Source organism: Halichoerus grypus, chromosome 2 (genome assembly GCF_964656455.1).
Source record: "Halichoerus grypus chromosome 2, mHalGry1.hap1.1, whole genome shotgun sequence".
Taxonomy (NCBI): domain Eukaryota; kingdom Metazoa; phylum Chordata; class Mammalia; order Carnivora; family Phocidae; genus Halichoerus; species Halichoerus grypus.
Window position 1 is genome coordinate 26,170,084 of NC_135713.1, and position 27,280 is coordinate 26,197,363.

General features: G+C 38.1%; 1 protein-coding gene across 3 annotated transcripts in view; it reads left to right on the forward strand.

Moving 5' to 3' along the window:
• Positions 1-8,268: 8,268 nt before the first annotated feature.
• The window catches only part of LOC118530667 (threonine--tRNA ligase 1, cytoplasmic), a 33,309-nt gene continuing 14,297 nt past the window's right edge, over positions 8,269-27,280 (forward strand). For 2 of the 3 annotated variants that reach the window (XR_013445514.1, XM_078066614.1), the window contains exons 1-14: positions 8,270-8,425; positions 12,894-12,974; positions 14,748-14,938; positions 18,628-18,751; positions 20,475-20,596; positions 21,085-21,202; positions 21,469-21,533; positions 21,622-21,700; positions 22,458-22,604; positions 23,741-23,839; positions 24,979-25,145; positions 26,105-26,267; positions 26,364-26,501; positions 27,183-27,260. Coding sequence is in view for 2 of the 3 variants with exons in the window: in XM_078066614.1 (XP_077922740.1) it covers positions 8,369-8,425; positions 12,894-12,974; positions 14,748-14,938; positions 18,628-18,751; positions 20,475-20,596; positions 21,085-21,202; positions 21,469-21,533; positions 21,622-21,700; positions 22,458-22,604; positions 23,741-23,839; positions 24,979-25,145; positions 26,105-26,267; positions 26,364-26,501; positions 27,183-27,260 (1,629 nt within the window). In the remaining variant the exon portion in view is untranslated. Of the gene's footprint in view, positions 8,426-12,893; positions 12,975-14,747; positions 14,939-18,627; positions 18,752-20,474; positions 20,597-21,084; positions 21,203-21,468; positions 21,534-21,621; positions 21,701-22,457; positions 22,605-23,740; positions 23,840-24,978; positions 25,146-26,104; positions 26,268-26,363; positions 26,502-27,182; positions 27,261-27,280 lie in introns of all 3 variants that reach the window. The other variant, XM_078066615.1, reaches the window with a different exon arrangement.

The window sequence follows — 27,280 nt, forward strand, 5'->3', positions numbered from 1 at the left end:
GCATGGATTCATATCCTTAATTCAAATGAAAACTTCATATCACCATCACATATCAACCATTTTATTCTGATTGATACCCATTCATTCATTTCCCACCTAAAAACTAAATGTTAGCTAGCGTAATTATTCTTCATATAATGAAGAGGGGTGGAAATAATGAGAAAAAGAAACAGTTAATTAATATATAGCACAGCACTTCTATAGTTGTTCACTAGACTACAGCTGGTAATCATGGCTGTTTTCTTCCCCCCCTCATTTCAAAGTCCTTCTATCTTCTGATAGCACCACAGAAAAACAATATGTCAGTTTTCCTGGGGTACATCTATTTCACTGGGAGCTATGAAGGCAGAGAAGAAAGATAAACTGGAAAGTGATTAGGATCCAAGCTGTGAAGATCTTTTAGTGATAGGATAAAAACAACCATTGTTCTAGGCAATGAAAGACCATCATCATAAGGTTCTCAGCAGAGAAGAGATAGGACAAAAGTGAAGATGAGTTCAGGGGGATTTTTCGGTATAACTTCTAATGGACTTAGAATAATCCTGAGAGGGTAATTAGCCAGAACATCCATTTCCCCAAACATAATTAACTTTTATAGCCCTTTAGAATCTGCAAAGTACTTTTCATACATCTACTTTCATTTTACTCTCCCAACAAGTTCCAGAATCATGTGTTAATCTCATTTTACAGCTGAAGAACACAAATATATCACCCAAGGTCCAAACAGGAAACAGATGGCACACTCGAATTAGAGTAATTTGAAGTGTTTATTTACAACGTGTTATAAAGGGATATTGGATGTGTAGAGAACCTGGGGCCGGTAATAGTGGGAAATCTGTAACCACTCCTAGGCCAGGAGGAGCAAGGGAAGCCAGCTGTACTGGAACCTACAAGGAAAGAGTTGTGTAGAACGGATTGCCATGGGATAAGCGGCGACCTTTGGCAGTGAGACATCAGCAAGCCAAAGCAACCTCCTCTCAGGGAAGTGCCACGAGAACGAAGACCATGATTTTGTTCTCTGCCCTCCCATCTCCTATTAAGGGTCCCATTGGCTGGAGGCAACTAGAAGGTAATGACTCAGGAGGCTACAGATGCAGGCCGTACCTTTCCCCCCTCAACATCTTCTCAAGTCTTTCTTCCACATGAAAAGTTCATGTCCCTAACACAAAAGACACATGAAGTCCCTTAAGATTGTGTGTAATCATCAATAATATTCCCTCATGATACCTAAAGTGTTAGCTCCCTCTGGTGTTCTTCATATGTGATAGAAGGAAAAGTTGGGGGAGGGGAGAAAAGAAAAAAGTGACGTAAAACGTAATTGCTACAATCCATACTTCTTCCTGATCATGAGGGCAAAGTTGGGAATCATAGCACCAGGACCAGCTTTGCGGGTGTATATCCCGTGTGGCCACATGGAGCCCTAAACTTAGAAGCATCCTGTACTTAGTCAATACTCTCCTAGTGATATATTGAAGTTCTTGATAATATTTGAACAAGGGTTCACACATATTTATTTTGCTCTGGATTCTGCAAACTAGGTAGCCAATCCTGCCTAGCTTCCTTTTTCTAGCATCTATTCAGGTTACCTTAGCCTTTGTCAGAATTTGGCTAGACAGGGTTCTTTACCTAGTGGATGACCCAAAACTTCCTTCTTTGTCTTTATTGGGTTTTCCAATAAGCAGAACATTAGGTAAGGCAGTATTAAAAAAAAAAAATGGTTCATTGATATTCTGGGTTCCTGACAAAATCCTCCTTTATGTAGCAGACACCCATTTGCCCTCCACTAATCAGGATCAATCCTTCTGGCCAGAACAGCAAACCTCCAATTCTGCCTGTGGGTACAGTAGCCTGTAGAGCCCCAAAAGGCCAGGGGGCGGTCCCCACCAATTCATCTGAATCATGCCTGTACCCCCCTCGGGACTAAGACCTTCAAAATTATCTAGCCCAAAGCTGTAAGAACCAGAAGCAGAAAATCTTCAGATGAGTTATTAAGGGTTAATAATGAGAAAGATCTCTCCTTGAATTCTGGACATCAAATTAAAAGCCCCATAATACTGGTAAAAAATGGTGTACTGGTAAATGTTTAACAACCAGCTCTCTCGGAAAACAATAAGCCCTGATTTGTAGGATCTGCCAGTTTCTGAGGTATAAATGTTCCCACCATAGCTAACTTCAAGTTACTAATGTCTGAACTCTGAGTTAGGAACAGATATGCAGTATATAGTATTTTTTTTCTTTTTTTTTCTTATGTTATGTTAATCCCCATACATTACATCATTAGTTTTTGATGTAGTGTTCCATGATTCATTGTTTGCGTATAACACCCAGTGCTCCATGCAGAACATGCCCTCTTTAATACCCATCACCAGGCTAACCCATCCCCCCACCCACCTCCCCTCTAGAACCCTCAGTTTGTTTTTCAGAGTCCATAGTCTCTCATGGTTCGTCGCAGTATATAGTATTTTACCATACTGATAAAATAGACAAAAATGAGCTCAAGAACAGAGATAATATTTAATGTAGTAAAATAATTAGGAAGTGGTAAGTTTTGCATATTTATTACCTCTTAAAATACAATATATTTGATTATAAGTTTATATAATAACTATAAATTAAGTATATATGTAACATATACAATTTATATATGGGTATATGTGGCAAAAATGTAAAGTTATTTCAGAATAAAAGTTTCTATATTTTTTATTTTGAAATAACTTTATATTCACAGGAGAATTGCAAAGACAGTACAGAGTTCCCATATGCCCTTCACTCAGCTTCTTCTAATATTATCATCTTACATGACTGTGGTACATTTATGAAAGCTAAGAAATGAACACTAGTGCAATATACAAACTAAATTGCAGACTTCACTTGAATTTCATCAGTTTTTCCACTGATGTCTTTTTTCTGTACCAGAATCCAATAATCCAATTCAGGATACCACACTTCATTTAATATAATTTAATTTTTAACCATGATTATGCTTAACAACTAACCTGCAAGATTTCTGAATGGGCTCTCAGCTGTTTATACTGTGACCAGGAGCTGATTTTTTACAGTAGTTTTAGTTGGCATTTAACTTCAGCAAGCCAGGCACTTGTCCTTATAAGCAGATTGTATGGGCCTCCAAGAATGGCTTTGTCAGTTTTTCCTTGCACTGAACACTGGGCTTGGGTATTCTGTTAGGTATTGTTAAAACAAACAAACAAACAATATTTGTTCTTTCACAGTATTTTTCAGCCAATGTGCTGAACGATAAAGTACAAAGGTGACTAATATATGCATGGGCTATGGAGTAGTCTTGTATAATAATACTAGTACTAGTACTAGTTTTAGTACAAGATCTAGGTATCCAGAGCTAGATCAACTGCCCTAAATCCATGCCTGTTGGCATGATTCTGGAACCATATTTAAAGGTAAAGGGGGAAGGCTGAAAAGATTAACTTTTTTTTACTTTTGTGGTTTGTCCAGAGGTTTCACAAACCATGTGATCTTAAGCAGGTTCTTGAGAGTTAAGAAAATTAAGAAGAAAAATTGGTAGGTGTTATTGACAACAACAACAACAAAAGACCATGGGCCTTTATTATAAAGAGAATATGCTCTTCTGGGGGACTGAAGTGGAGAAAAAATTCAATTAAATTATTGTAAACCCAAAGGTGAAGAAAGTAATTAAAATTTTAAAAAGATAAAAGAAGGCAGGCTGATTATGCTGGAGGAAGACAGAGGTTCCCTTAAAAAAATTATGTTAGAGTAAAGAAAGGAGAAATGATATCTTTAAGAAAAAGGTAAGTACATATAAAATGGAGTAACTTCAAAATGTAGTAGAGGAGTAAGGTATTCTTCAAAAAGGTAGTAGAAAGCTAGGGTATGTTCAGTGTTATTAGATCAGAATAACTAAGAGATCCACTGAAATCAAACCTAACAGAGGATGGAAAGCAAGGTCTCTAAACAAACTAGAATAACTCACAAGAAACCAGGATTCAAATACCATAGAGAATGCCCTCTTCAAGGTATAGATAGACTTTCTATTTTGGAACTATCTACCAAAGGTCGACACTGTCATTCAAAGTGCCCTAAGGACATTTGGATAGATTTGAAATTGAAACCAGAAACATTGGTGTAAAGTACTCAAAGAATTAGCGGGTGAGTTTCAAGTTGACAGTTATTATACCTGTGCCCGGAGTAAACACCACCTTCTTAAATTGCATCAGCATTATCTTCTGCGCTATTATCTATACAAATGTATTTTGTATGGTATGAATGTGCATGATGATTGGTATCATTTCTAATGACATTCCAAATTTTAATCATATTTTTAGATTAACTGTAAAGAAATCAGAAGAAAAAAAAATCCACATCAGCAAGGACCACATGTCTAATAGCTCTAAATATTTTACACTAAAACATAAACCAAGATTTATTTGGAAAGCATTATGTCACTCTAAGTGTGATTGGTGGGTAATTATATCATAATGAACACCTTATAAGTGTAGTGTCACATTTTCCAAAGTGCATTCATGAAATAACTATTTCTGTTACAGTCAGAAGTTCAGCATCTCTGCCTCCCCTTCCAACAAAAAGCTCCCACAAAACCTTCTTTTTAAGTGAAACAGCACTCAAATTGTTTATAGTGAAAATATTGCCAGATAAATCACAAACACATTTTGCCTTAGAGGTATAACTCATAGCACCTGTCATGCTCAGCATCCTCTTCTAAAGGTGCCCACACTCCACAATGAGGAAAGCATCTGATCCCTGCAGCATGATGGCTACACCATATGACCAGCCCCTTAACCACTGCTGAGCAGACTAGGGGAGGTGCCTGACCTGAAGGAACAACCCCTCAATCCATAAGCTAGCCTGTGACCTATGACTACGTGGCTTGGTAATTAGACAGCCACTCTCATTCTGCTCTTCGGAAATTTGAACCACAACATATAAAGTAAATTGGTCAGCTGGTAATAGGAGGAGGAGCAAGAGACTAGAGTAACTGAATCATGTTAAGAGTGGAGTACCAGAGCTTAAGTCACACCTTTTTTTTTTTTAAGATTTTATTTATTTATTTGACAGAGAGAGACACAGAGAGGGAACACAAGGAAGGGGAGTGGGAGAGGGAGAAGCAGGCTTCCCACGGAGAAAGGAGCCCAATGTGGGACTCCATCCCAGGACCCTGGGATCATGACCTGAGCTGAAGGCAGACGCTTAACGATTGAGCCACCCAGGCGCCCTAAGTCACACCTTCTTGTTACTCTAGAGGACCTTGGATTTTGATTAACCATCAAGCTACAGTCCATGCAGTCTCCCATGAGGCCCAATTGTTCAGTTTTCCCTGCGGTCCATGTGGCCTGGCTACACAGATGAGATTCCTATTTCCCTTTCTACTTCATGTAGTTTTATTTTTTATTTTTTTTAAAGATTTATTCATTTTAGAGAGAGAGAGAGCACAAGAGAGACCATGAGTTGGGGGGAGGAGTAGAGAGAGAGAATCTTCAAGCAGACCCCCACAGAGCTTGGAGCCGGAAGCAGGGCTTCATCTCACAACCCATTAAATCATGACCTGAGCCGAAACCAAGAGTGGGACACTCAACCGACTGAGCCATCCAGGCTGCCCCTACTTCATGTAGTTTTAGAATAAATTCCTCATTTGTCAAAAATCACCAACCGACTCTCTATTTCTTGCAACAAAAAGAGCATCCTTCCCCATTCACCCTGTAATCAGATTCTGACTCACCTGGCCATGTCCCAGCTGTGTGTTTTTCTGAGACATACTAACACCACAGCCAAACTTCCAATGCATATCTTCCATTGCTGCATACTCTACTTCCCTTTTTTTAAAATGTTTTTACATGAGTGAATAAAAGATTATTATAGATAAAGTAGACTCTTGTCTAATTCATATTTTTTAAAAGTTGATTGTATGCAATCTTCTATTATTTGTAACATTATTTGTTGTATAGTTCATAAATAATTTTATTTCACTTCTCAAAAGGCAGAGCAATTGAGTCACTGTCCTAAAATGTATGTAGGTTAGAGGGCATCAATTATAACACTGCATGTCAATCTTGTGAGTAAACAGACAAAAGTTGAAAAACAGCATGTTGTCCTCTGGATCTGGGATCTGTTGGAAGCTCCCATTATCTTTGCTTAACCCTAAATGCACATATGATGGGGGGGAAAAAAATCTCTTCCTAACACTAGAGGGCACTGTGCCATTGGAATATCTCCCTGAGAGGTTTCCACACTAGCAGGGTATATTTATAGCTTCCCCTACATTCCCATAGCACATTGAATCCTCCAGAAAAGATTTTTGCTTTTTCTTTTTTGCCATCCTCAGACCTGGGCTGGTTCTGAGGTTGAATGAGAACAAGGGGTTAAGAGAAGCTGCTACAGGCCAAGTTGCGTAGCAGTAAAGTGAGTCTGCAATTGTTAGCCTATACTGTTCTTCGTCTAGAAAATTCAGTAGTCTCCATCTTTCTGGTCCTTGGTATCTTTTTAAAAATTAGCATACAATTCAGACACGTATATACAATGAGCATAATTAAATTATTTTATTTTGGAAAGTAAGACTAGATCTTGTTGATTCTCATTGTAATTTAAATATAAGTCAGATTGGTCTACTTAAGCCTATTAAAATTGTATAAAACTCCCGGAACTTCTTAAGGAGAACACCCACCAAGTAGTACCAATAATCTACTCTTATTATAAACCTTCTAGATATAGTAGTTTAGGGAGTTTGACTCCTTTCTTTGACAATACAAATTAAGAAGTAATTTTTCAAATAAAATATATCTCAACACTTATTAATGCCCCAACATTTATTGAACAACTTTTTGCCAGGTTTACATCTGCTAGATGCTGGCAAAAGATATACAAGTCGTGTTTTCGTTAAGTTTTCAAAGTAGAAGACAGTAATTTTTTATATTGTGAAATTGATCTGATGAGTGCTACTGAGAGCTACACGAAACTACCTGAAGATATAACAGGGAGACTTGGTCCCTCCAGTAAGGGTGGTCAAGAAATGGTTCCCCTAAGAAAACGATTCTTGAGATCTGACAAATAAGTAGGGGCTCAAAAGGCAAAAAGTGTGTGGAGGCAGACAGAGGAGAGGATGGGGAGAACTACCTCAGCACGTACCAAAAAAAAAGTGGGAGAACCCCTAAGGAATAAAATGTTACTATAGTTCCAGCTCAGTGTGTAGTGAAGGGGCGAGAAAATTGGGCAATCGACGGGCTTCAAAGCCATAACTACATTTATTCTAAGAGTAAATGAAAGCCACTTAAAGAGTTTTAAGCAGAATGTTGCCTTGATCACATATATATTTGAAAAGACTATCCTGGTGCCCTGTGAAAAACGAAATGCCAGGTTAGAAAGCTGTTGTTCTTTGTGGAAGGATGGCTCTGAAGGTGGCGGGTTGTCGAGGCCTGATGTTTAGAAAGTAAAATTCATACAACTTAGTGATGAACTACATAAACTGTGAATGAGCTCATTGCACTTCCGGTTTCAAGTTAGTACTTGTTTTTAATTGGCTGGTAAAATAAATAAAAATAGGCCCATTCGATTCCAAACACTGAGGCTTATGCGTGAGATCCTGGAGTCAGCGTGTTTATTTCCTTAAGTAAAAGTCTCGTATTTTCCTGGGCCCTTTGGAAATGCTCTCTGACGCATTACAGATTGGCGGAGGCACATATTAAGGAAGGTTCGAGGAAAGGCGCTCGTCCCTGATCATCAAGGTTTGGATCTCGGGAAGCCTGAACTGCCATTAGGAGAGCTCCATTCACCGCTACAGACAGAGAACCCTCGGAAGGCCCCAGAACTCGGCAGTCACTCAGGTCAGGCAGAGCAGAAGCCGTAGAAAACCCTGGGCTCTAACCCGGATCCGTCCCAGTGACAGGCACAGCATTCGGGTCCCCGGAGACTTCCTAGAAGCTTGAAACTAGCCCCTCCCACTCGCTATGGTGGCTGGAAAGGTCCTTGACTAATAGGCGAGTATGCGTGAAAAAAAGGCGCACGCGCATTGAGGACTTCTAGGCTCTAGGGGTTAAATCCTGCACCCGCAGCGAGTACAGGTTTAGCGCCCGCGGATCCCTTTCCCAGGCCGCCGCACTGTTTTCCTAAAGGAAAAACCAAGTTTTTCCATTGGTTTAGAGACGGAAGGACCCACCTTCCCCAGTTGTCGATTGGCTGCCCGTTCTGCCAGCGGATTGGGAGGCGGGGCTTGGGCGCTTTCCGATTGCATCAGCTGGTCTTTTCCGGGCCACGTGGCGCAAGCGCAGTGTTCCTGGGGTCCCAGCCCGCTTCTGACTGGCTCCGGCTCTCGTGTCTTCCAGATCGTCGCTTTTGGGTTCCGTCTTTCCTTTGTGGTTTGTTGATGTCGGAGGAGAAGGACAGGAGCCCTTCAGGGAAGATGGGAGGCGAGGAGAAGTCGGTGAGCGAACTGAGTGGGTCCCGGAAGCAGGCTGGGGCTCTGCTTGGTGTCCCCGGTGCCCAACCAGGCAGGAAGAAGGAAGCGGCCCGGCCCGCGTGGGACCCGAGGGGGACGATGGAGCTCCTGGACGAGCCAGAGCCTCTTTTGGGCAGAGACTGTCCATTTATAAAGTAGGGCGGGGCCTTGCAGGTCATCTCTAGGTCCATCCTCTTTTAGCAGATGAAGAAACTGAGACCCTGAGAGAGGGACTAGCTTAGAGCCAGACATCTAATTAGAAGCCGAGACAGAATTAGAATCTAGGACTCGGGACTCCCAGAGTAATGTTTTTTACTCACTTTAGGCGGGAAGAACATTGCAGAACCTCATTTAATCCTAAAACCTTGTAGGAGTAACGAGCTTCAGTTTAAGGGAGGGAAAAGCGAATCCCCGAGATCTGACCCAACTTACCCAAGTTTGGGTGGTTTATAATAAGTAAGTGGTAGAGGCCGGGTGACCCCAGTTGACAAACCTTAGAGAGGTTACACACTTCCCCTGCCTGGTGCTGTAGACATGCCTTATCACATTCACACCTGCTGATCATTTCATCTTTGAACTTTCCCTTTGGTGTCATCCATTCCTTAGGAACAACTCCCAGGTCACTTTCACACCACCAGAATGAGAATTTTTTTTTTTTTTTATGATCAGCAAATGTCAGGTATTCATTTTGCCAGGCACTGCTGGAAGATGAAGCTAGGCAGATGAAAAAGACCCAGTGCCTGACATCTAGGACTTTACAGCCTGGTGTGTGAGGCAGGAAAATAGTCATTGTGCAGTGTGATCAACCCTATGGGAATACAGAAAGAGGGAGTGCCTAACCCTGCTTGGGCAGGGCTCCTTTGAGTCCAGTTAGGAAGTACGAGTCTAAGTTCACTAGGTAAACCAGGCAGGGCAGTGCTTCCACAGGTAAAGGTAGCAAGGGCAGTGAAAAGGCACACCCAAAGTGTCTGTGAGGTTGCTTGCAAGGGATCAGCCTGAAGGGGGGGGGGAGCTAGAGCTCTTAGAAGGATTTCAGGAGATACTTGAAATTGTGATCTACAGGAGAAAGTTCTTAAGCAGGAAAATGATAGATGTGGATTGTAGTTTTTAAAGATCATTCTGGCATTGGGATGGAAGGTATGTTAGAAAGAGGTGAGGCCATAAGCAGGATGCTGTTGCAGTAGTCCAAGTGAGGAGTGGTGATGTCTTAAGCTAAAGCAGCCTCAACCCTAACTCTCTGAAAAGATAAATCACATAGAAGCCACAATTTTCTCAGTAAAATGAAGATGTCCTCTAACTCAGGAATAGAATGGGGAAAATTCATATGTGCACATTCTAAACCGTATAAATCAAATTTAAGGTGATAAATGGTGCCTATTCATAGAGTTTTCTCTGTTTATATTTTTTCACTTAAAAATGGTATCTCTCTTGTTTTGTAACTTGTTTACTTTTTTTGCTTAATAGTCTATAGTCAACAACTTTCCATGTCCACAAATATTATGTTATGCCATTCTTAATTGAAGGTGATGTAGAGCTAACAAATACATGATTTCTCTCTTCTGTAATAATTATGCAATACCTAATATTTATTGAATGCTAACTGTGGATCTGGTACTATATTATACATTACATGCATTAACTCAACGTTTTCAATCCTTACATAACTATGAAGAAGGTTCTGTTACTATTCTCATTATACAGATGAGGAAATAGGCAAAGAATAAGTAAGTACCTTGCTCAAACCCAATATTCTGTAACAGTACTCATAGCTCTGGTGCTGTCCTGCCTCCTGTCCCCTGCCGAGAAATGAGTCAGGGACAGATACTACATCAAACTATTGGACTTCAGGACTAGACCAGCTGTCCCAGTCTCTGGGGTTGAATTTAATTACACTACACTCTGTAGGTACTTTTCCTTCAACTCCTAAATATCCCTGAGGAAGGTAATTCTGTAGCTTCCTTTCACAGTCCCAACTGTGTTCCAACTTTTGGATTGAAATTTTAGATTGCTTATACGTAGATACACAATGCATAAATTCACATATTTTTGTTCTGTTTTTGTTGGAAATAGAGAACAGTTGCCCAGCATCTTCCTAATTGTTGTAGTAAAGATGGGATGGAGCTTAGGGTTCTAGAGAAACCTGTTTCAATGTCCTGGCTCTACTACTTACTAGCTGTATACAGATAGGCAAAATACTTTACCCTCCTTGGGCCCGTATTCTCATTTATTAAAAAAGAGGTATTTAGAACACAGAAAACCTTTCTGTTAATTTTCACCTTCTTTTCCACTACTCCTGTTCATTTGGCAGATATCCATATGACCAAAGCCAAAAACATACACTCCGGAAAGTAGAAGTGTCTCATTCTTTTTCCATTTTAAACCTGCACACATCTGCAATTAAATTTCATCCCTCTTACCAGAGATACTTGACTAGTTGCATCATTTCTACAGTAGAGCAAAGGCATATAGAGAATCTTGTAACCCTGTTGGTTAGTGCTTTATTGATTAGAATAGGCTTAAGTTATGTTAATTATTTATCTATTGACTATAAATGAACCTGAAAAGTTTGTGAAATCCAGAATCCCAGAGTGGGAAAAGTTTTAGCTCAGCTTGAAATTGGAAGTCATATATTTTTTAATTTAGTTAATTTTTAAATTATACAAGTAATACATTTGAAAATGTCTGACTGTTAAATGGATAAATAATGGAATATTATTTGGCAATAAAAAAAAGAATGAAGTACTGATATATGTAACATGAATGATCTTGAAATCATGCTAAGTGAAAGAAACCAGTCACAAAAGACCACATATTGTATGCTTCCATTTATATGAAGTGCCTGGAATAGGCAAATATATAGAAACAGTAGATCAGTGGTTGCCAGGGGCTGGGGAGAAGAGAAAATGGAGTGACTGCTAATGGATACAGTGTTTCCTTTTGGGGTGATGAAAATGTTTTAAAATTGATCTTGGTGATGGTTGAATGAATACATTAAAAACCACTGAATTGTGTACTTTGTATGGGTGAATTGTATGGTGTAGGAAAATATCTCAATAAAACTGCTAGGAAAAAAAAAGACCACAAACATATAGAAAGCTATAATAAAGCCCCCCCTTCTTATTCCCAGTTCTACCCTCAAAACTCCTTCACTGGTGATCATCACTTCCCTCCTTAGGGTGGACCACTGTCGGCACCTGATTGGGTATCTTTCCTGTGACTTAATGTGTGAACCTAGAAAAATCATCTAGTTTTTTCCCATTTAATTATATGTGTAAAATGGGAATGATAATAATGTCAATCTCACAGGGTTGCCAAGAAATAGATGCGATTGTTTGTGGGGAACTTTGTACATCGTAAAACTTTTTGTAGTGCAATTTGCTTTAGAATGTTTCTGTCTGAGCAGTGAAGTAAAGAATTCATTTCTGTGAAGATACTCTTCACAGTATCCCATAATGAATTTCAGGGTTTCTTGACCTTGTGAACTGGATAATTCTCTGTTTGGGGAGGCTGACCTGTGCATTGTGGGATGTTTAGTAACATCCCTGGTCTCTAGCCACTGTATGCCAGTTGCACCCCCCCCCCCCAGTTGTGACAACCAGTATCAGCAGATATTGCCAGGTATCCGCTAGGGGGCAAAATTTCTTCTGGTTGACAACCACCAGTGTAGACCAACTCTACACTGGTTGCCTTTTTGCACAGGACTTACTACTTTAAAACCTTCTGTGCCTTCATGTACTTCTAATTAAAGTCCACATTCCTTATGGTAACCCCATAACCTTTAGTATTTGCTTCTGTCTAAGCCCTAGTCTGTCTTAACTGACATGATTTCTTAAAACAATCTGTTTTTGTCAGCCTGGTTTTGTCATTCTCTCCCATTTTTTTCTCATTCTCTGTCTCAACATTTCCAACAATTTATTTCCTCCATTCTTAAAACCCAGCCTGTTGAAATCTTCATCCTTTAAAGTCAGTTGTCCTAACTTATTTAACATCTAACCATAGTGCTGCAGCTGTGTTCTTTCCTTCTCTGGGAGTTTCTCACGTGTGTGCCTCAGTTTCCCTGGAGAGATTAAGTTTGCACATCTAAAACATTAGATTTTTTTTTCTGCAAATACTATTACTGAATAAATTGCATGCTTTTTTGTGGCCATATACTGAGTATATGTCCAGGCAAACCTGAAGTGAGAATCACAGGACAAGCAAAGTAAACGAAATCGGAGGACTTGAATGTTATCAGGTTACTCCTCTCTACTTTTTTAAGACTTGTCCTTATTGCAACTTGTTAATTTGTCTTTGACAGTGGTGAAATCTTCTAGTCTTTCAAAATCAGATTTACTCCCCCCCCCCCGCCTTTTTTTTAAATACATGCTAAAATTCCTCAGTTTTCTGGGTACAGCATGAAGGGGTGTCAAATTAGAGTAAAATATAAAATCTTATTTGTTCTTTGCTTATATAGGTAGGTGCTGGGGAGGAGAAGCGAAAGGAAGGAGGCAAGAAGAAGAACAAAGAAGGATCTGGAGATGGAGGCCGAGCAGAGGTGAATGTTTTAGAGCCCTCTTATCAAAGATTGACAGGTGGCAGGAGCTGTCTCAGACTTACTCTGTATGAGATTGTAATGGTTTACATGGCACTAGGTGGAACACTCGGAGAAGAATTAGGAAAGTCAGGGTGGAAAAAGATTTGCAGCTATTTATTATTGAAAAAGGAAAACAACATTGAAGTACAATTGCAAGACGATCTTTGGGATTAGATTTGGAAAAAAAAAGAGGAAAAAAGTTGGAAAGAAGGGGATTGGTAATTACTCAGTTGCCAGATTGGATGCCAGCTGTCTGATCATTTCATTCAGTGAGATATTAAGAGGTAGAGACTTGATGTTTAAGTTTACACTGAATGCAACAGAAACCAGAGAGGGCCCAATTCCTTGACCCATCACACTGTTTCCACAAGGACTTGCCACTAGGGTTTGGTTTTGAGCCAGATAGATCTCCTTGAGGCCTCTCCATTGTAAAGAAAATGCTTACAGTTCCCCCAGCTCACACTGAGAGGAGGTAGCATTTCAAAAGTCAGCCCAGAATCAACCTGATTTCTGGGTATTCTGCTTTAGGAGGCAGTTAAGCTCGTCTTCCCACTTTGTTTTTGAAGTTGAACTGCTGTGAACCACGTTTCAGTTTTTGCTTTAGTCATTGCATTTTATTAGAGACTCCTTAGAAAACTACCAGGATGCAGAAGCACAAAGGAGCAGGCTTTGTAGAAGTGTCCTGTAGCACGTAAACTGGCTTTACAGAGCTGCTCTTACGAATGCTGCGTTGGTAAATTTCTAGTGCTTTCATTTACTGAAGGGTCCTTTTGTAGGTGATCAGGAACTAAGTGTTGCTTACAGCCCTACCTAACCACTTCTCTTAGGTTTTGTCCATTTAGTCCACTGTAATTGTGGGGGAAATTGTTGATTGTGAATTTTAAAATTTGCAAGTAAATAGAAAAATGTGTACGTTTCCTCGTCTGTTTTTCATGCTTTCAGTACAGTGGTACGTGTTATTCCGTCACAGCTTGAGAATTAGCCTGCAAAGAGGAAACAAAAGGTGCAACTAAAGGACCCTTCTGATTAGAGTATTTTAAGTACAAAATGTGACCATATGTGTCTTAAATGATCTGTCTGGAAAAAAGTTCACAGTGAGCTGTCTAAGACCTTTCCTCCTCCTCTCTGCTCCCATCACTTGTGTACTTGTCTTACCTCCCTTCTCAGGGCAATGTGCAGGTATTATTCTCTTTGAATTCAGAGGGAATTTTCTGTGAATGGGAGCCCGTAAGTCAAATGAATTCATAGTTGGTTAGTTAAGAATTGTAAGTGAACGTATAGTCTGACCAGCTGTACAGACCATCCCTTGAACAAGATTGAAACAAAATGGAAAAGCCATTTTATTTCTAGTATTGTTTATAGCTGTATGTGTCATTTGATTAGAAAAGACCTTCAGAGAATGTCTTAAAGGAAAAAATCACCTTATGCAAATAGCAAATGGTAATAATTGTCCATTTAAGATATTAACAGCCCACGTGTCTGTTGTTACTTGTATTTTTCTATTTTTTAAAAAATTCTTATAGTAAAAATTATAAGAAGACAGCATTTAATTCTTTTTCTTACCTTAATTTAGGACATGATTAAGCCAGTGCTTAGTGATTTGGGCAATCCATTTACCGTGTTGCATTAGTAATCATAATTTTTGTATTGTCTGTTTTTATTATTTCTTTCTTTTTTCCAAAGAGGAAAGCAAGTATTTACTGATCATTTATTTCCTCATTTGTTGTCTTGCAGTTGAATCCTTGGCCTGAATATATTAACACACGTCTTGAGATGTATAATAAACTAAAAGCAGAGCATGATTCCATTCTGGCAGAGAAGGCAGAAAAAGATAGCAAGCTGATTAAAGTCACTCTGCCTGATGGTAAACAGGTCAATGCAGAATCCTGGAAAACTACACCATATCAAATTGCTTGTGGAATTAGGTATAAGCTACACCTATCTTGACCTTCTATTGTTTGTAACTAAATTTTTTTATTGTAAAGTTTTATCTTCATAATATTTTTATGTTACTGTTTGTATTTTTAATGTTTAATTTATATTATTTGGGATTTTAAAAAATCAAAATGATGTGGAGCTCTATACTCAAGATTCAAAGTTAAAGGGGCGCCTGGGTGGCTCAGTTGGTTAAGTGTCTGCCTTCGGCTTAGGTCATGAGCCCAGGGTCCTGGGATTGAGCCCTGCGTCGGGCTTGAGCCCTGCGTCGGGCTTGAGCAGGGAGCCTGCTGCTTCTCCCTCTGCCTGCTGCTCCCCCTGCTCGTGTGTGCCTGCGTGCTCTCTCTCTCTCTCTCAAATAAATAAAATCTTTAAAAAAAGTCATGGCCTTTGAGCCATGAATCTTTATTGTGTCATGGACACTAGTTAGTACTTTTTACAAAGAAAATGGAGTGTTTCAGTTAATTTGACCATTGCTTCTACCTAAGGTACTCCTTTGAAAAAAAAGATTCAAAGTTAATTTTTGAGAGAGTCCACTTTGGTCTTATTTTACAAAGGATTTTATATTATTAGTTCTTCTACTTTGATTGTAAATATCACAAAACCAAGTAGACAGTGTTTCACTTATTTTGACTTAAATGTCTGTTTTGAAGTTAAAAATGAAGGTAGAACATCTCACATGGGGACGTTAAGAAGCTAATATAGGACACGTGAAAATAATGTACTATTTTTAATAAATCCAAAGGACCATGTCTGATCTTAAAACTTGTATTGGGTTGAGAGAAATAACTGAGAATTAGATGCATACTTTGTAGTAGAGTCAAGCTTTCTTACTCTGATATGATTGGGATTAATAGTTGTTTATAGGAAATGATAAAGATGGGAAAGCATAAATTGATGTACATATCTAACACCAGGTGTTGGCAAACTGTGGTCATAGCCTACTTTTGTACAGCCCAAGAGCTAAGCATGGTTCTTAAATGGTTTGAAAAAAAAAAGAAAGAAAACTAAGATATGACAGAGACCATGTATGGTCCAGGCTGAAATATTTAGCCCTTTACAGAAAGAGTTTGCCAACTTCTGTCTTAAACCTTTTAATTTAAAACATGTAAATATATATTCACTATATCTTTCGCCCTATATATGTAATTATTTCTAATTTATTTTTATTATCTCATTATATGTTGATTTGAACCACCTGCAATCACCATGCGACTGTCAAAAATGGTTGATTATCATCAACTTCATATTGTTGGACCTAAGGCCTAAAACAAGTACATACAGAGGTTTGGGAACCAACCTAGCTGATTAGCAGTAAGCCCACTATGCAGCTGGTGAGCGTAGAAGCAGTTGGCCTTTGAGCCATGAATCTTTATTGTGTCATGGACACTAGTTAGTACTTTTTACAAAGAAAATGGAGTGTTTCAGTTAATTTGACCATTGCTTCTACCTAAGGTACTTCTCTCTTACTCCAGAGGAAGTAAGAAGGAAATTGTAATATCAAGGTTTCCATGTGAGATCATAAATAACTGGATAGACCTCTAAATGAATAAGTTCACCCTTTCATTTTAGAGGTGACTTTCATGGGCATTTTGATTAAGGTAATCCTCCGTTGTTGCACACTGAGATTGTAGCTGTGTTGGTGTTAAAATTCAGGCTCCTATTAGTCCAGGAACTTTTTCTCTACATTCTACAATGTTGTCCTCCAGATTACATTGTAATTTTATCAAATAACCAATTAGAAAATATTTTTTTTGAGAACTACAAAATTTTACATAAAGCATTGATCCGCAAGTGGGGGTGCTTTAAGACATTTTTACAAAAGTACAGAATAAATTCTTGCTGTTGTGTGAAAAATTATAGCATGAGTAACAGACTGTTGAAAGGTTTGGATGGTAGTTGTGAATACAAAAGGGAAGAAAAAAGAAGGCGTGCTCCATGTGCTTCAAAAGGTTTTTCTTTGAAGTTTTGTTTTGTTTTAAATCTGAAAGTTTAATTACTTTATCCCTTCTTTGGAAAATTGAAATGATCTAATATGGTCTGTGCATATCTACATTTTCAAAGTAACTCTGCTGTTAGCAACTCAAGGCACTGTTTTGGACCCTGAGATAAAAGCCATTTTCTTCCCAAAGAATATGGAGAATATTAGTCACCTTTTGGCCAATTCTTTAATCTTCTGAAAACTTTTACACCAATATGATAAAATAGATTTCTCTCTGCCAGATCCATGTATGTCTTATGAAATGTGTATATTTTTTTCATTTTGTTGGCTTTATATGATCTCAGAAGGAAAGAAAACATTGGATGTAATCTGTTGGAAATTCAGTGAATTTGAAAATGGGATGGGAATTTATGGTTTACCTTCTGTTACAGTGCTGTCCTAAATCTCAAGTGGGGGAGGTTGTATGTACTTAGCTGTACTTATACAGAGTAAGAAGAGAACCATCCAACACTGCATGTCTAGCCAGCTGAAGCCTTCAGGTGGTAGATTTATTTAAGATTAACATTACAAAGACTGTAAACTTTTCCTTCAAAGTATAGAGTGCTGTCTGCTTTTGTTGAGTTGTCTAGGCTATTACAGACTGTTACTTCTCTAGCTACACATTCAGACCTGTAATCTGATTCATCTTACTCAGTTCTCTAGCTATGCAGCTTGCTGAACCTTTCTGGTTTTGGGGGTTTTTTTTAAAGATTTTTTATTTATTTATTTGACAGAGAGAGAGAGACAGTGAGAGAGGGAACACAAGCAGGGGGAGTGGCGAGAGGGAGAAGTCGGCTCCCCACTGAGCAAGGGAGCCCGATGCGGGGCTCGATCCCAGGACCCTGGAGTCGTGACCCGAGCCGAAGGCAGACGCTGAACAACTGAGCCACCCAGGCTCCTCTTCCTGAACCTTTCTTAACACACATCTCCCTCGTCCGGAATGCCACCTCCTCTCCTTTTCTGATCTTTCAGCCCCTCATTACTTTATCCTCAAAGCCTGTCCAGACTAATCTGACTTTTGCTGCTTTCCAGTCCTCAGAATTCCTGTGGCTGTTCCACTTGGTGTGGTCTGATAGTGTGGTCTTAATCGCTTGGTGATAGTTTATATTGTGTACTCTGTGCTGTGTGTGTAAATGGCTTTTTAAATCCATATTATAAACAAGCTTTATTGACTAGTCCTTTATTTTACCTATATGCTTATTATAAATCATACCATCTTAGTCATTTACAGAATTTATTCTGTGGCTAGCGTTACCTCACAGAAAAAATCTATTACAGATTTCAAGTAGGAGGAAGAGCAGAAGAGTTACTTAGTAGCCCCTCTTTTTCTTTTTTGGAGCCTAAATAGCTTGGCTTTGTGGAAAACTTTATTTGGAGAAATGAAAAGATTAATCAAACCACTGAAAATTGTTTATCACAGTTGTGTCTGCTTAAATAAGAGGCATTAAATGTAAAATAATAGTGTTCTGGATTTTTGGGATCCTCTAGTTATACTTGGGTACATTTTGGGGGTTGTTGCTTTTTCCATTTTATTTCAGAAAGCTATAATATACGTTATAAGTAATGTATGTAGTGTTAATATAAGATATATATAGCGTTTATTTTCCTATTCTTGTTCTCAGATTAAGTGTTGTACTACAAGAGAGTCTTTTTTACATTCTTTTGTTTATATATATGCTTGTGTGTATATTTTTTAAGTCAAGGCCTGGCTGACAACACTGTTATTGCTAAAGTGAATCAAGTTGTTTGGGATGTAGACCGTCCTCTGGAGGAAGATTGTACCTTGGAGCTTCTCAAATTTGAGGATGAGGAAGCTCAAGCGGTAAGTTTTTATTTAGTAGTCAACTGAATTTCAAAATAAAGGTTCACATTTCCAGTGTCTTCCTGCTCCCACTGTCAGTGGGTTTAGAGTTTATTGGTGTCTCGTCATATTTGAAATCTTCATTTTATCTTTCATTTAGGGAGCAGCATAAAAGAGCTTGCCTTGTGTATTTAAGAAGTGAACATGAGGGGCGCCTGGGTGGCTCAGTTGGTTAAGCGACTGCCTTCAGCTCAGGTCATGATCCCAGGGTCCTGGGATCGAGTCCCACATCGGGCTCCCCCTGCTCTGCGGGGAGCCTGCTTCTCCCTCTGCCTCTGCCTGCCACTCCCCCTGCTTGTGCTCTCTCTCTCTCTGTCAAATAAATAAATAAAATCTTTAAAAAAAAAAAAAAAAAAAGAAGTGAACATGAATAAATTTATTTTCATTACTGGATACTTCAGTGAGAAAAGTGTTCTGGTAAAGCAAGTAAAAATTGCTTCTGCCCTGTCAGTCAACACTTAAGCAAGATATATAGATTTTACAAATAAAATTGAACAATTCTTTAAGCTACTCTCCTATTGGACAGTTAATTTCCATATTTTCCTCATCTTAAAATGCAAATCTGCTTGAAAGCACTATAAAAATCAGCCTGCATTTGATGGCAAGGTTTTCTTATTTCCCCATGATAGTATACCATATAAAGGGAAATAAAATATTTTGTTTTATTATGATAGTTTATATATGTATGTGTATCAGTGGTTTTCAGATGTATTCTGCATTCCTTAAGTTTTTAATGAAAATTTTAAAAATCATTTTGGTACCTTAACAAATCTTAAAAATATAGTTGTGGATATATTCTGACTCATCTACCAAGTATAGATGACCCCTGAACAATATGAGTTTGAGGTCTACTAATATACAGATTGTTTTTCTATAAATAAATATCTGTAAGTATTTTTTGATAAAGTAGATGTATTTTCCACATGATTTTCTTAATAACTTTTTTCTCTAGCTTTATTATAAGAATACAGTATATAATACATATATCATACAAAATATGTGTCAACTGACTATGTTATCAGTAAGACTTCTGGTCCATAGTAGGCTACTAGTAGGTTTTTGGAGAGTCATGAGTTATACTGAGTTTTTGACTGCATGGAAGGTCAGCATCCCTAGCCACTGCATTGTCCAAGGGTCAGCTGTATTGCCATCAGATTTCAGTGTCCATGTTTGTCCTTGTGTTTTATAAATGAGTTGTGCGGACAAGTTACAACACCTTAATTGTTTGCGGCCAATAAGGAAAAAGAGAATGTAATTCTTAAGTAATGTCCCACATCTCAGTAAGGGCCACAGCATAGCACATGGGATGTGGGACATAGGCACATTGTCTCCAAAGACCCTGGGTCATTACAGTCAAGAAGACAGTCACTTTGTGAGTGGCAGTTGTTTTCAGGGAACAGAATCTATCCCTTGTAATTAATGATGCTAATTTGAATTTAATTAGTTTGGAAACAACTAAACCAGACGATCTCTAAGGTACAAAAGCAACTTAGTAATTAAAACCCTCTTAAATCATTTTGGCTCTGCATAGAATCACACCAAAGTTTATACATTTCTAAATTTAGATTTTTCATGTCTTGGGTTTATTTAGAGTAAATTTTATATATCTTTTTCAAGGCAGCCGTATTAATTGACAGCATATATGCCCAAACTCAGACCATCCCATTTTTCTTTGCATTTTCAGGTATATTGGCACTCAAGTGCTCACATCATGGGTGAAGCCATGGAAAGAGTCTATGGTGGATGTTTATGTTATGGTCCACCAATAGAAAATGGATTCTATTATGACATGTACCTTGAAGAAGGGTAAGTTATGTAACTGAATAAAAAATAAATAAATTCTGAATTACTCAAAGTCCATATATTATTTTTAAAGAGTTCTCAGTAAGGAAGGAATGATAACAGGCTTACTGCTTAATAGTCACCAAGTATTTCCACTATCAAAACTTGAAGTGTTGTAGTAACTTAGGAAGTGCTAGTAACTTATAAGAGCTCCTTTGTAGATCGATGGAGGTAGAACCCTAAGGTATGTTGGGAAATAAAGTGAAGCCGGTCATAGAGGTGGTGGAGGGAGGGTTCACTAGTGAGAAGTCTCCGTGATGACCAAGGTAGAAGCCACTGAAAATATAAAATATAACAATAATAATATCTAGTTTAAAATTCTAATATATGATGCAAGGGTCTATTTTTTTATATTAAAACTCTTCACGTTTTTTTTAAAGAAATACTCCTCCAAGCTACTATGTGAGTAGAATAGAATGGAAAGAGATTAATTATACTTCCTTTTCCTTCAGCGGTGTGTCCAGCAATGATTTCTCTTCTTTGGAGGCTTTATGTAAGAAAATCATTAAAGAAAAACAAGCCTTTGAAAGATTGGAAGTAAAGAAAGAAACTTTACTAGAAATGTTTAAGGTAAACTGAGCTGTAACATACAGCCTCCACTTCTGTGTCACTCTGTAATGTTACTTGAAGTTGTCACACTGGGGTTTAGTGTATTAAATTGAAGCCTGTTCTTTTCTTTAGAAAAATGTAACAGTGTTTTTAGAACATGAAGTATTGACATATTTATTTTCCTGCAATGCTTCGATAAGATGTATGTTGAGTTATATTTTAGCTGTAGTATTTAGAGATAAAAATTAAAGGAGGGTTTTTTACAAAACAATTTTTCCTGTTTTTAGTACAATAAGTTCAAATGCCGGATACTGAATGAAAAAGTGAATACTCCAACTACCACAGTCTATAGGTGAGAATGTCAGTTGTCATTAAATGTCACTAACTGGCATATATGTCATTTTAAGTCTTTGTTAAACTTCCTTTCTTTTTATCTCTAGGTGTGGCCCCTTGATAGATCTCTGTCGGGGTCCTCATGTCAGACACACCGGCAAAATTAAGACTTTGAAAATACACAAAGTAAGCCCTGTAACTTTAAAGACTATGTGAATGTGTCTGTCTCTCTGTATATGTTTAAACTTCTCTTGGTTTGTCTTTCTGCCTATTTTTCTCTTGCAAATATAAGGATGGATTTTTTCTCATGCTAGGCACTGTCTTTTTTAAGTGACTAGTCTTTTTTAACTGAAAGTCTGAAGCTGTGACCATTCATCACCAGAGCACGTGGAGATGGAACTTTAGGGGATTCCCAAAACTCACACAGTCATGGTTTGAAGAGTTTTGAAACTTACTATTAGTGTGTGCTTTTGCTCTTTGTCTGTCTTAAGTAATAATTATTTTATTTGTGCTTTTTAACTAAACTAGTCCTGCCAGTTTTTGCCAGTTCATAAATGTTTTATGGGTGATTATTCAAATGCACTTTAAATTATAAGAATAAATTGGGTCATTTCAAGATATTTTTTGTTGGTTTACTTTCCATTTTTACTTAATCTTCTTGTGGGAGATGCCCTTGCATCTCATGTTTGTGGAGTTGTGGCTTGAGTGAATGGTTGAGAGGGAGGTATTTTTGAGGGAATCAAACAGCCAGCTTTGTACCTTAGCTCGGCTTCAGAGCAACTGTGAGATGCTTAGTAAGTGTGCACCTTTTATACCATTTTTCTTGTCATAAGGACTACTATGAATTTGACTCATAGACCATTATAAGAAATAACATCTCGTTCGAAATAATTGAGTTAGTAACAAATTTGAATATTGTTTCATGGTTAATCTTTGTTTTCAGAATTCCTCCACATACTGGGAAGGCAAAGCAGATATGGAGACTCTCCAGAGAATTTATGGCATTTCATTCCCAGATCCTAAAATGTTGAAAGAATGGGAGAAGTTCCAAGAGGAAGCTAAAAACCGAGATCATAGGAAAATTGGGAGGGTATGTTAAAAAAGAATGATAATGTTTCTAGACTGAATTTTCTTTATTTTTATTTGCAACTTAGTTGTATTAAGTACTAGGAATTTCCTTTTAAAAAGATGCTGTAGCTTTCCTGTATTGTGGTGTATCCTATATAATCCATAAATTACTTATCTTATTATTATCTTATTGTTATCTTACTTATTGTTTACTGTCTATATTATCTTTCTAGGATCTAGTGCTCAGTACCACCGAAATACTCATTTTAACTACTATTTTTATTAAGAACAGATACTGATGACCTAGTTTCCTGTAAAAGCAGCATAGCAGGGTTTCATAGAGCTGGGAGATACTTTGGAAATTTCCTGGTCTCACGGACTTCTTTTAAAGATGTGGAAACCAATTTCCCCTAGAATTAATCTTCTTGTTGCCCAAGGTGACATAGCAAGTCACCAGTGGATATTATGGTGTCATTTTCTTTATCCCTGTACCCCTCAGTGTTTTCTAAACTGGAAATTAGGTTTGATAAAAACATGACGTTTCTAAAATTGTGTTCACTCTGTGCCATCTCCTACCCTGCTCTCTCGGTGGCCTGAAATAAATTCCAGTGGTAAGGAAGCACCAACAGTTGGTGGGGCCCCTCCCTGAGAATTCTGGGCGTTTGGTGGGGGAGTGGTAAGCAAGAAGGTAGGAGGGTGTGCTGCTTTCACCAAAACCCAAAGTCAGGCAGCTTCATCTGTGTCTTCTCTTTCATTATCTCTGTCCTTTTCCTGGTCTCCTTCCTGCTGCTCCTACTTTAAAAAAAAGAAAAAAGAAACAATATTCACATCTCAGAGCTTTGAGGAATTAAAACTGTGAGAGCTCCCACTGTGGATAGTTGAAAAGAACTAACCCCTGCTCCAGGTCATTCTTGGGTAAACTTGACTGGATTCCGGAATGTAACAGGCAGAGACCATACTTAATGCTAAGCTATAAATCAGCTGCGATTCTATACTATTGAATTGTACACCAGAAAAGTTAACAGCGTTCTCTTTGATGTAGGAATGGCACACATTAAAATACGAGATATCATGGTCGTATTCTGGACTCAGGAACACTGAAGTTTATGTTGATGTTACGTGCCTATATAAACATTCTTTTGCTTTTCTTTTACTCAGGACCAAGAACTATATTTCTTTCATGAACTCAGCCCTGGAAGTTGCTTTTTCCTGCCGAAGGGAGCATACATTTATAATACACTTATTGAATTCATCAGGGTAAACCATATTCATTATTTTCTTCTGTAAATTTAAGAAAAAAGTTGATTATATTAAATAAGGTCTACTAAAAGGAAAAAAACAATCTTGTATTTGAGAAGAAACATTTAAAGGAATAAAAATGCAAGTGTGAATTATCATAAAATGTTTAAAAAATTCCTTCCTCCTGGAGCACCTGGGTAGTTGTCCGTTAAGCATCCAGACTCTTGATCTCAGTTCAGGTCTTGATCCTCAGGGTCATGAGTTCAAGCCCCACATCGGGCTCCATGCTGGGCATGAAGCCTACTTAAAAAAAAAATTCCTTCCTCTTAATACATGACTTTGTCCTTATACGTGGGTATGTACACAACAGAGAAGCTGGTGAACTTAAAGTGGGAGCTCTGTATGCTCTTTGACCATTTATATTTTCCTCAAAAAAACAAGTTAGTCTTTACATTGCTTTTTTATTCTTTATAAAATAAGAAGTCTTTCAGGCTCAGGTTTGTAGGGAATAACACCACCACCATCTGCATACTCACCCCCTGATTTACCACACATGTGCACTGGGCTATATTTGCTTCAGATTTTTTTATTTAAGTGAAGTAATATGTGTAGAGTAACGAAAAAAGCTCCCTTTTAGGACCCCTTTTGATTCATTTCCCCCCTTTCCTAGAAGAAACTAGTATTTGAAGTTAGCATAGATTCATGTTATTTTATATCTACCCCATACATATGTACCCTAAATTATTTATGTGTTTGTATAGTTCAAATTTACATACGTGAAGTCTCATTGTGTATCAGTCTTCATAATGCAAAAAATCATAATATTTTAAAAATCCTGTTTATTTTCACTTGTTACTTACTCTCTTCTTTAACTACCACACTAGGCCCATTCCTTTATTGGTGGACACTGGTGTGATTTCTACTTTTCTCGTATTAGTGATTGTACGGTAGAGTAGCATTGTTTTGATAGGCCTCCTTATGTGTGTGCAGGAGTTTCTTCTTTCATATATACCTCCAAGTAGAATTTCTATATTATAACGTATGTGCATCTTGAATTTCACTAGATCCTAGTATAAAACTGCTCTTTAAATTTTACTCCCACCAGAAATAAGAACTTCTCTATTTCCTACATGTGTATTGTGTTTGTTTTCTAACAGAGCGAATATAGGAAACGAGGATTCCAGGAGGTGGTCACCCCAAACCTCTACAACAGCCGACTCTGGGTGACATCGGGCCACTGGCAGCACTATAGTGAGAACATGTTCTCCTTTGAGGTGGAGAAGGAGCTATTTGCTCTGAAACCCATGAACTGCCCCGGACACTGGTATTTAGCAGTTTTGAGTTCCTATTGAAGATTTTCCCATGCTGCAATTGGTCCTGGTTTGCTCTCCCTCCTTTGAAAGAATTTTTGTTTAAAACAAATTATGGAATCAGAAGAATATTTAAATGTAACTTTGTTGTGATATTATAACATCTTTCCTGCCGAGTTAGAGCCTCAGATATGTAGACATTCAAGAATGGCAGTGGGATAATAGCAGCGAACAGGTAGAATATAAAACAGGTAGACTGAATGTGGGCATGGCCAGTTCTCTAGAATTTTTTTTTTCTTTTTCTTAAACATGTTTTTTTAAAACCTGCTAATGAATTGACATACTTGGGAGATCTTCCTTGCTTTGCAGTTATTTCACTTTCTATCCTTGAAAGTTAGACGAAGAGTGACTTCAGGGGAATACTAGGGAGAGCGGTGGCTGCCGGTGGCTGTCAGTGGCTCAGTATCTCCAGCTCCGAGCAGCAAGGCCTCGAAGGTGACGGGGGAGGGGAATCTCCATAAGGGAACTGGGTTGTAAGTCAGGGGGCCAGCTGGCTTTGTTCTTAGTTTTCCCAGATTCTCTAAAGTTGCTGAAGCACCTTCAGACAGAACTGAAGCAGTTTTGGGAGTGACAAGAAGGCACAGTCTTTAGTTTCCAGTGTATTTAATGATTAGTATGGAGCTAAGATTTTTTTTTTTAATATGAGCATTAAAGGCAGTCCTCAAATTAATGGAAATATTGAGCACAAGGATTTGACTCCAGACCCATGGGAATCAGTTTTTATTTTCTCTTAGTTGTGGATGTTTGTATTATAATTTATTTGCTATTTTATTCATGCAAGTGCTTACATTGTGGTATGAAGTGCAGAATTTGAGAAGTGTTGCTTGTATAGACAGCCTTTCGTATATTAGAAAAGTAGTTTTATGCTTGTGAAATTAATTATCAGTGGGTTTTAATTTTCTTTTTTCTTCAGCCTTATGTTTGATCATCGGCCAAGATCCTGGCGAGAGTTGCCTCTGCGGATAGCTGATTTTGGGGTACTTCATAGGAATGAGTTGTCGGGAGCACTCACAGGACTTACGCGGGTACGAAGATTCCAACAGGATGATGCTCACATATTCTGTGCCATAGAGCAGGTATTACGAGATTCTGTGGGATAAAATAATTTGAAAGAATTGTGAAGAAAGTCAAGGAGAGTTACCACTGTCTTTTTTTTTTTTTTTAATTTAAAGATTGAGGATGAAATAAAAGGTTGTTTGGATTTTCTGCGTACAGTATATAGCATATTTGGATTTTCTTTTAAACTGAACCTGTCTACTCGCCCAGAAAAATTCCTTGGAGATATTGAAGTATGGAATCAAGCTGAGAAAGTAAGTTTTGTTTTTCAGCCTGCTTGAGTACTATTTGACTGAAATGAACTTGTTCCAAGAAACAAGGCTCTTTAAATGGCTAAAAGCAAGAGAAAATTGAAATGGTTCCTAGGTTTGAGCAAGCTAGTTTTTTTATGTATGATTTCATATTACAAATGGTTGAGTATTTTTTCAGTCATCAAGCTGTAACTTATAAAAGGGGGGAATTGGAGGAAGGTGGTCCAAAGATAAAAACTTTCAGTCATGAGAACAGCAGATACCAGGGACGTGATAGGCATCGTGATGACTTTAGCAGACACTGCTGTGTGATACCCAGGAAGATTGGTCAGAGAGTAAATCCTGGGAGTTCTCATCACAGGGAGAACATGTTCTTCTTTTTTTCTTCTCTCTTTTCTTTTTATTGTGTCTGTGTGAAAAATGGATGTTCGCTGAATCTAACTGATAATCATTTTACAGTATAAATCAAACCATCGTGCTGTGCTTCTTAAACCTATACACTGATGAATTTCAGTTATTTCTCGGAAAAGGGGATTTGTATGTGAGTATGTTTAGGTGGACAGAATTCTAACACAGAAAATAGGGACCCAAGAAAGTAATTACTGTAGTTTTAGTCTTAGATCAGGCTGGAAGAAGGGAAGTTGCAGATGAACAAAAATAAAGATCATCTTGCTTTATCCTTAGCAACTTGAAAGCAGTCTGAATGAATTTGGTGAGAAGTGGGAGTTAAATCCTGGAGATGGAGCTTTTTATGGTCCAAAGGTCGGTATGAAAGTATATTT